Source organism: Protobothrops mucrosquamatus, unplaced genomic scaffold (assembly GCF_001527695.2).
Source record: "Protobothrops mucrosquamatus isolate PMUCROS unplaced genomic scaffold, P.Mucros_1.0 scaffold1541, whole genome shotgun sequence".
Taxonomy (NCBI): Eukaryota; Metazoa; Chordata; class Lepidosauria; order Squamata; family Viperidae; genus Protobothrops; species Protobothrops mucrosquamatus.
In genome coordinates this window covers 146,807-156,630 of record NW_015387711.1, presented here as the reverse complement: position 1 = coordinate 156,630, position 9,824 = coordinate 146,807, and the positions used below count along the sequence as shown (strand labels likewise).

At 46.3% G+C, this 9,824-nt stretch overlaps 1 protein-coding gene across 1 annotated transcript in view; it reads right to left on the bottom strand.

The window, feature by feature from the left end:
- Positions 1 to 5,199: 5,199 nt before the first annotated feature.
- Positions 5,200 to 9,824, bottom strand: part of ETHE1 (ETHE1 persulfide dioxygenase) — a 14,064-nt gene continuing 9,439 nt past the window's right edge. Inside the window, exons 3-7 of the mRNA XM_015822376.1 lie at positions 9,429 to 9,577; positions 7,807 to 7,936; positions 6,899 to 6,988; positions 6,567 to 6,683; positions 5,200 to 5,621 (exon numbers count right to left, since the gene is read on the bottom strand). Coding sequence (XP_015677862.1) covers positions 5,569 to 5,621; positions 6,567 to 6,683; positions 6,899 to 6,988; positions 7,807 to 7,936; positions 9,429 to 9,577 — 539 coding nt within the window. The 3' untranslated portion in view covers positions 5,200 to 5,568. The remainder of the gene's footprint in view (positions 5,622 to 6,566; positions 6,684 to 6,898; positions 6,989 to 7,806; positions 7,937 to 9,428; positions 9,578 to 9,824) is intronic.

Sequence of the window (9,824 nt, the reverse complement as noted above, 5' to 3'; positions counted from 1 at the left end):
ACTAGGTCATATCATCAATGCCCTGATGATGTTACTTAGTTGGGTAATGAAACATCTGCAAGAAAACAGCCAAACTTAAGAGAGCACCAAGGACCCCACAATTCAATCCTGAGCTACGAATATTCTCTTCTCTTGATATTCCTCTTTGTTGTACATAACATTCCAGTTTGAGGTTGTTACGGGCATGTAGCCCCTTCTTTTTGGGGTGTCTCTCCTCTTTAGAAAGTTGTCAGCTTCAAAGCAGGGCTGGGAATAGCGCAAGTGGGCTGGAATGAAGAGCTTTCCCCCCATTTCAAATGGGACAATCTCCCATGGATGATGTGGATCACATCTTCTGCCCTCCACTTGGCTTCTACAGAGTGATCACCGGTGGAACCTCCAGGCCACTGATAAGAATAAGCTGTGGGAAAGCATCGCCCCGGCTTTGGCACGGAGAGACCACCCTTGGCCAATTGCACAAACACAGCACAATCTCACTGTCTGGCCTGTGGGAAAAATACATTTTCTCTCCCATGTGCCTGGCTGCCAAATCAAAAACATGTCGGATCCTGTCCGATTCTCCTGTGTTTACCTGTCTGCTTTCACTTCCCTTGGGAAACTTCGGTCTTCGCTGGGAACAAGGGATGGGACAGGATGGGGTACAGTTTGTTTCACCCCCTTCTACCTCTAAAAATATTGGAGCCCGTTTTCCGTTGCCGAGCATCCAAATTTTGATCACGTGATGGTGGAGGAATGCTACAATGGCCCTTAGTGTGAAAAATAGTCATAAGTCCCATTTTTCAGGACGTAACTGTGAACGGACACTAAGTGAACTGTTGTAAGTCAAGGACTACCTGTATGTCCACCAAATGAGCTTCTGAAGTCCTTTCCCAACTATCAGCCAAGACTGACTGGATCCCTACCTCCAAGAAGTGACAGTGTAGAAGAGGGGTCTTCAAACTTGGCCCTTTTATGATTTGTGGACTTCAACTCCCAGAATTCCTCAGCCAGGCACGTGTGCCCAGCTGAGGAATTCTGGGAGTTGAAGTCCACAAGTCATAAAAGGGCCAAGTTTGAAGACTCCTGGTGTAGAACATCGTATTGCTGTTCTTGCATCCTTAGACGAAAAACAGCAGCCAGACCTCACAGAAGGAGAACAAGGATGTGTTTCCCATAAACAGGGCCCCGAACGACAGTCAGGCCGGTGACACAATCAAGGGACAAAGTGTAAAACTGTTGGCAACACAAACTTTGGCCCGGCGAGGCTCTAAAAAAATTGGGAGGAAAGTCCAAGTCTTTGAGAAAAACAAGGATTCTTTCGAGTCCAGACACAGAACAGGTTTTATAAAGGTGAGAGGGACCTCGGAGTCCTAGTGGACAATCACCTAAATATGAGCCAGCAGTGTGATGCAGCTGCCAAAAAGGCCAACACAGTGCTAGGCTGCATTAACAGAGTGATAGAATCAAGATCACGTGAAGTATTAATACCACTTTACAATGCCTTAGTAAGGCCAGACGTGGAATACTGCATCCAGTTTGGGTCACCGCGATGTAAAAAAGATGTTGAGACTCTAGAAAGAGTACAGAGAAGAGCAACAAAGACGATTAGGGGACTGGAGGCTAAAGCATATAAGGAACGGTTGCTGGAATTGGGTATGTCTAGTTTAATGAAGAGAAGGACGAGGGGGGACAGGATAGCAGTCTTCCAATATCTCAGGGGCTGCCACAAAGAAGAGGGAGTCAAGCTATTCTCCAAAGCGCCTGAAGGCAGGACAAGAAGCAATGGATGGAAACTAATCAAGGAGAGAAGCAACCTAGAACTAAGGAGAAACTTTCTGACAGTTAGAACAATTAACCAATTAATTTAAAAAAAAAAAATAAAGAGGAAGGGGAGAAGATGGATTAGGTTGCTTCCAATTCCAGCAAAGATATACATAGCCTTGGCTGGTTCACTCGCATGGAATGGATATAGATATGGCTGAACTATAACTCTCAAGTTGTTGAGGTTCCTGGAACTTTGTCATGTCTGGATCATCTTGGATTTCTCCTGCAACATGGAGCTTGGTCTTCTTTCGGCTTTCTTTCTCCAGTTGATGTTCCATCATCCTCAGCCATCAAAGAGAAGGAAGCTTTGTTGAAGTTCACTCAACAGCTTAGTTACTGCTGATTGAATTTCTAGTGTGCAAATCCTGCCATCTGGAGGTTAAAGTGTGAAACTACAGCTCTTCCAGCAGGCACCACTATGGCCATTCTTTGTGATTCACACAACTTGCACTAACAAAAGAATATCTCGTGTTCACAATTGCATGAAACCATAACAGGCTTAGCAAACCCAGCTACAGGCTGGAAGGGACCTTGGAGGTCTTCTAGTTCAACCTCCTGCTCAAAGCAGGAGATCCTATACCCTTTCAGATAGGTGGCTGTCCAGTGCTTTCTTAAAAACTTCAAGTGTTGAAGCATTCACAACTTCTGGAGGCAAGTTGTTCCACTGGTTAATGGTCCTCGCTGTTAGGAAGTTTCTCCTTAATTCCAGGTTGCTTCTCTCTTTGATCAGTTTCCAACCATTGTTTCTTGTCCTGCCCTCTGGTGCTTTGGAGAATAATTTGACCTCCTCTTCTTTGTGGCAGCCCCTCAAATACTGCTATCATGTCACTTGTTGTTGTTAGTTGTGAAGTCGTGTCCAACCCGTCACGACCCCATGGACAACGTTCCTCCAGGCCTTCCTGTCCTCTACCATCTTCTGGAGTCCATTTAAGCTCACGCCTACTGCCTCAGTGACTCCATCCAGCCACCTCCTTCTCTGTCGTCCCCTTCTTCTATTGCCCTCAATCTTTCCCAGCATCAGGCTCTTCTCCAGTGAGTCCTTCCTTCTCATTAGGTGGCCAAAGTATTTGAGTTTCAATTTCAGGATCTGGCCTTCTAAAGAGCAATCGGGGTTGATCTCCTCCAGGACTGACCGGTTTGATCGCCTTGCAGTCCAGGGGACTTGCAGGAGTCTCAGTCCTTTGGTGCTCAGCCTTTCTTATGGTCCAGCTTTCACAGCCATACATTGCAACTGGGAAAACCATGGCCTTGGCTATACGCACTTTTGGGTATGTCACTAGACATACCCAATTCCAGCCATTGTTCTGCGACCCTCCCCAACAGAGAAAAACTGCCCCTCTGCACACCCAACCGTTTGCTTAGTGACTGTTCTGTTATGACACACCTCTCCCAGTTTTGAATTTGAATTGGGTGGGAGTGTACATTACTTAGAAGTCTTTGCGAAGGAAACAAATTCAGGATCGGGAGGGTAAATTAAAAATAGGAAACGTGCCAGTGACCCCTTGATCTGCCTCCGAATTGTGACCTCCTTCTCAAACTTTATTTAATCATTAAATTCTGTTCCATTCACTAAAGCTTGATTTGGACTTGGCTGCAACCGTGTGAGGGCGTTGACACTGCAAAGGGGTTGATGGATAAGTGTGTGATGCAAGGTAGTTGCAGACCTGCCCGTCTCAACCACGCACTGTGTGGAGACACGCTACTTCCTGCTGGGAAGTTTTCTGTGCTTTGTCACTTGAGCGCCCCCTAGCCAGGAGGTGGATATTTGCAGAAGTATACTGTAAATGCCTCTTTCTCTGAACAACGGACACATACATATTCTCCAATGAAGGAGAATACAGGTAATCCTCCACTTACAACAATTCAGCCCCGAATTTCTGTTGTTAAGCGAGACGTTTGTTGAGTGAGCTTTGCCCTGTTTTATGACTTTTCTCACCACGGTTGTTAAGTGAAACACTGCAGTGGATAAGTTAGTAATCTGGGAATCCGGCTTCCCCCATTGACTTTGCTCGTCAGGAGGTCACAAAAGGGGATCGCGTGATCCTGGGACCCAGCAAAGGTTGTCAATATGAACCAGTGGCCAAGTGTCTGAATTCCGATCACATGATCGTGGGGATGCTGCCAAGGTCATAACTATGAAAAATGGTCAGAAGTTACATTTTTCAGTGCCACTGTAGTTTTGAATGGTCACTAAACAAACCATTGTGAAGTCGAAGACTAGTTGCATTTGTAGCTCAAGGTTGAAATGAGAGATGATGATGATGATGATGATGATGATGATTATTAATAATAATAATAATAAGCACCTGCAACATAACACCCTGGACTTAACAATTGTCGATAAGAAAGACAAAAAAGTCTGGAGAGTGGATGTGGCAGTGCCTGGAGACAGCAGAATAAACGAGAAAGAACTGGAGAAGATAACAAAATACAAAGACCTACAAATAGAAATAGAAAGACTGGGGCAAAGGCAAGCAAGGGTAGGACCAATAGTAATTGGCGACTTGGGTGCAATCCCAAAACAACTGGAGCACCACTTGAACACCTTCATTGGCATTGACAAATTCGCCATTAGTCAATTGCAAAAGGCAGCCTTACTAGGAACTGCTTCCATCCTGTGACGAGATCTGTGATACCATCAAACATCCACATCTGCCTATCCCAGGTCCTTGATAAGGACCTGATAGGTAGACAAAATGCCAAATCCAGTCTGAACATCTGGCTGACTGTGCGATGATCCAGATCAACAACAACAACAACAATAATAATAATAGTAATAATAATAATAATAATTCTAAGTTGGAAGGGACCTTGGAGGTCATCTAGTCCAGGGATAGGCAAGCTTGGCTCTTTTATGACTCATGGACTTCAACTCCCAGAATTTCTGAACCAGCCATGCAGAGGGGAAAGGGAGAGGTTTCCAAGCTGAGCCATGCTGGCTCAGGAATTCTGGGAGTTGAAGTCCAGAAGTCAGGAAGGGGCCAAAGTTCCCCCATGCTGGCTCAAGAATTCTGGGAGTTGAAGTCCATGAGTCATAAAAGAGCCAAGGTTGCCTACCCCTGATCTAGTCCAACCCCCTGCTCAGGCAGGAAACTCTATACCATTTCAGACAAATGGCCGTCCAGCCTCTTCTTAAAAAATTCCAGTGTTGGAGCATTCACCGCTTCTGGAGGCAGGTTGTTCCACTGGTTAATCTTTGGTGCTCTCTGATCTCGGTTGTTTTCTTGCAGACGTTTCATTACCAAGCTAGGTAGCACCATCAGTGTTAGGGACACGTATGTTCCCTGACGTGCAGGGACACTTTGAAGTCTAATCCAAGCTTAACCATTACGGTCCCTCCCCACAGCCTCACTGCCCCAGTGTTGGATTCCAGAAAGTTAAGAAACAAGTGTTTTATTTTGTTTGACACAGAAACCCAGCTCGCTTCTGTGTCATTCACAGCCCAAGAGTCCCGCCAGGTGACGAAGGAAAGAGAGCCTCAAGTCTTAATGCAGCACAGCCTTGAAAGCCACGCAGGCCGGATCTAAGGTGAGGCCAGGAGTGCCAGTCGCTCTATTTGCTAATGAAGATAAAACTAAATTAAAGCAAGAAACCAGAGCTCTAAGGCAGGTCCGTCTTCGTTTTGGAATCAGTTCAAGCATTGGAAGCAATCAGTTGCATTTGGCTGTTACCGGCTTCATTGTGTCTCGCGTAAGAGTGCAGAAGCGACAGTGGGAACTTCCTAGAGGCCCTGAATGTGGTTGATCTTGAGAAAAGAGACGTGCCTTAAATAGGTACATCCTGGATTCCGCATTTGAGGTTCGCAGGAACTGCAACATCTGCCAAAGAGGAGAGAATGGAAGCATTAGATCAGGGCTTTTCAACCAGTGGTATGGGTACCACCTGTGGTACATTGGCACCTGGCAGGTGGTACGCAAACATCCTAGAAAAGTGGTAGCGGGGAATGAGCTGAACCGGTGGCAGCACCGCACAAGCCTGAGCGAGAGACGGCTGGAGCTGCAGGGCTGTCAGGGCTCAGTGGAAGCGCCAGGATCAGCTCCAGCTGGAGCTTGGCGCTGATCCTGGCGCTCCCGCTGAGCCCAGAAGAAGCGCCGATCAGCTGGAACGTTGCAGCATCTCCAGGGTCTTGTGATTTACATTCAGATGCTTGGCAACTGATTCATATTTATGAGGGTCACAGTGTCCCAGGGTCATGTGAAGTGACCAAAACCTGCTGCAACCACCCAGCAGACGGGGGGAATAAAAACCAAACACCCCCCACCCCACCCCCGCTGCCAATCCCCAACAGAAATGCTCACAACAATGAAAACCTCGGACAGGAGGAAGAGCGCGGCCAGGTGGGCAGGCAGGTGTCTTGCTCGGCTGTGGCTTGGGGGACACTTTTTTCAGTGCCACTGTAACTTTGAATAGTCACTAAGCGAACTGTTGTAAGTCGAGGACTACCTGTACTTTATCACTCCCCCCCCCTTTTTTTTTTTTAGTCATCAAGTTTTTGACACCTTGCTAGGCGACTGGTGGTACTCGGATATTGCCATATCCTAAAAGTGGTACAATGGGTGAAAAGGTTGAAAAGCCCTGCTCTAGAGCAGGGGTCTCCAACCTTGCCAACTTTAAGACTTGCGGACTTCACAACTCCCAGAATTCCTCAGCCAGCAAAGCTAGAGGTTCTTCCAGAACAGCCATAACATAAAGCAGATTGTAGCCCAAAAGGGACCCCCACCCCCCTTCTTCTGCTCCTCTCTCTGAACAGAAGCCAGCCTCACCAATCTGTTTGGGTTTGGGTAGGTTCAGATTGTTCATAAGCTCAACAAAACCCTCCTTGGACAAGATCAGACGAGGATTCAGAGTCCGTTCTTCCTCCACCGTTGACACTGTTTGGCCTGGAACGGAGGAAAAGGGAAGAGATTGGACGTTATTGCCCATATAATATGCACTAATTTTAAGGTTTTAGTTCATGAAGCCCCATGCCGTAACGCAGTGGGTATATCCATGTCTAATTAAGAATATTGCTTGCAATAATAAAATCTAATGCAAACTAAACTTAAAGGGGAAAAAAAAGAATGGAATAATGAGTAAAGAGTGCTCAGCAACTCACCTGTATAGTCGTGGGCAGGATAGATCAGGCAGTCACCTGGAAGCGTGAAGATTTTCTTGTGGACTGAGTTGTAGAGAGTTTCGGCAGAACCTGGAGAAGAGAATAGAGCTATAACCATCAAGCAGATTCTTTTTTCTAATATAGAGCTTGGAGCAGGATGCCCTGGGGGGGGGGGTATATCCCCAACTCCTATCCTGCCAAACATTAGGGCGCAAACCATCTCTTGTAACCTATGCGTAAGTCTCCTTCACGCAGTCAAACTCTCTAGAGCAGGGGTCTTCAAACTTGGCCCTTTTATGACTTGTGGACTTCAACTCCCAGAATTCCTCAGCCAGGCACATGTGAAGGGGCCAAAGTTTCCCCCATGCTGGCTGAGGAATTCTGGGAGTTGAAGTCCACAAGTCATGAAGGGGCCAAAGTTTCCCCATGCTGGCTGAGGAATTCTGGGAGTTGAAGTCCACAAGTCATAAAAGGGCCATAGTTTCCCCATGCTGGCTCAGGAATTCTGGGAGTTGAAGTCCACAAGTCATAAAAGGGCCAAGTTTGAAGACCCCTGCTCTAGAGCAACTAGAGTTTTGGGTCACTTGGGGAAAAGAGCATGCATCAAACAGGTACGCATAAATCCAGTTCCAAACTTCATCAAAGGCAAAAATGTTCCTCTTCAAGTGGAAAAAACAACCGTTTCTAAAACAGAGTGGACTTTGCTCACCCTTCAGGAGGGTCTACAATGTTTACACGTTGTGCAGAACAAGGGAAGTAAAGTCCAGGGGCAAAATTCTGAACTATTCTTGGAGATTCCAACCAGAAATATAGTTTATAGTTTTGGTCCTACTATAAAAATCTCCACTCTCTCCCAAGGTGCACAGCTGCAATGGGGTTCATAGCCAGACCCCCTAAGTCTTCCATACCTTGCTGAAAGTCTGTCCTCCCGCATCCCCGGATCAGCAAGGCATCTCCTGTAAAAGCCATTGTCTTGTCGTTCAGCACGTAGGTCAGGCAGCCGTCCGTGTGGCCAGGGGTGGCACGCACCTCCAATGCCTGAAATCACAGTAGCATGTTACTAACATTCCTAGAGCCTGTCTCACCTTTTATATTAGCATTCTGTTCTTGTTCCCTCCCTAAAGTAATAGAACTACAACTCCCAGAATTCAAAGCAGCAAGGTTCTTTGGAAATGCTAGACAACATAGTCCAGGGGTAGGCAACCTTGGCTCTTTTATGACTCGTGGACTTCAACTCCCAGAATTCCTGAGCTAGCCGTGTTGGCTGAGGAATTCTGGGAGTTGAAGTCCACAAATCATGAAGGGGCCAAAGTTTCCCCCATGCTGGTTCAGGAATTCTGGGAGTTGAAGTCCACGAGTCATGAGGGGGCCATAGTTCCCCCATGCTGGCTGAGGAATTCTGGGAGTTGAAGTCCACAAGTCACGAAGGGGCCAAAGTTTCCCCCATGCTGGCTCAGGAATTCTGGGAGTTGAAGTCTGCAAGTCATGAAGGGGCCAAAGTTTTCCTCATGCTGGCTCAGGAATTCTGGGAGTTGAAGTCCACAAGTCATGAAGAGGCCATAGTTCCCCCATGCTGGCTGAGGAATTCTGGGAATTGAAGTCCACAAGTCATAAAAGAGCCAAGGTTGCTTACCCCTGACATAATCCCAACACACTTTGGATATGTATCACCTTAACAACATTCTCTATCGAAGCCCAGGCTATCAAACCATAAAAGAAGGTTGTTTACAGAGAGTCCTCAAATTAGCACCATAATTCAGCCCATAATTATAAATACCTTTTTCATCGCAAGTACCTTTTTCAGGGTCCATCATAACTTCAAACAGTCACTAACGTGACCAGTCGTAAGTTGAGGACTTTATGCAAATCATACTTTAACAGTCGTGGCCATTTAGTTCTCATTAAAGGGCAAGCAAAGCTACATTTCCTCTTGTGGCACGGAGAAGAATTTCAGTTTTGCCCAAAACTGAGCATGTGGTCAAACAAGAGCTCTGAACCAAACTTATGACTTTGGGCTATCTGAAATCATCTAAAATGAACTCGAAAGATAAACTTCCACAGGACTGGAGCCCAAAGGTAGCTTCTAGGAAGTAAATCTGTCCAAGAGGAGCTTTGCAGAAGTACGAGAGAATTAAGCAAGCCTGTTGATGAACTGTTGGAAAATAAACTAGGAGGCAGGGTGGAGCCCAGGAAGTGATAAATATATTATTTCTAAATGAGAGGAACTAGCAGCTTCACTCTATTCTGTGCTGGGCAGGCCCCCTCTCACATATTGTGTCCACAATTTATGATGAAGGGTTCAGAAAAACTGGACCAAATTCAGAAAAAGGGGAACAAATATGAATAAAAGACCGGTCCAATTTACAATGGGGGCGTTCGCTTAACAACCCACGATAGTACTGGTTTTGTAAAATTGGGTTGATCCACACGACCAGCCTGTTTTTACGATTGTCACAACTTTATAACTGTGATGGGCATCCCCTTCCTCTTTGTGCTATTTTATTCTCCGGGAATCTGTTCACAGACTTACAAAATCTCCAAATTTGAGGTGATAGCCTTCCTGGATCAGGAGATCAGCGATGGCTCCACTGTCCTTGGAGATGACACTACGACAGCCTGGGAGAAGCTGCTTCAGAAGTCCCGTGCCGGAGATATGATCAGCGTGGCAATGGGTGTTGACTAACAAGAAGAGGAGAAAGATAAAGCTGTTTATTTCTGAGGTTTTCACGGGTGTTTGTATGTAGGTCTTTGGATATTCGGGTTTTCTCCCACGTAAAATTGGAAGTGTCTTGGCGACGTTTCGACGAAGTCACATTCGTCATCTTCAGGCTGGTGTCTTCAGCTTCGTGCTTCTGGGAGTAGTGTGCGATCGCAGCTGTTTCTTCCTTTTAACTGCCAGTGGGGTTTGAGCTGATTGGGTGGGAGC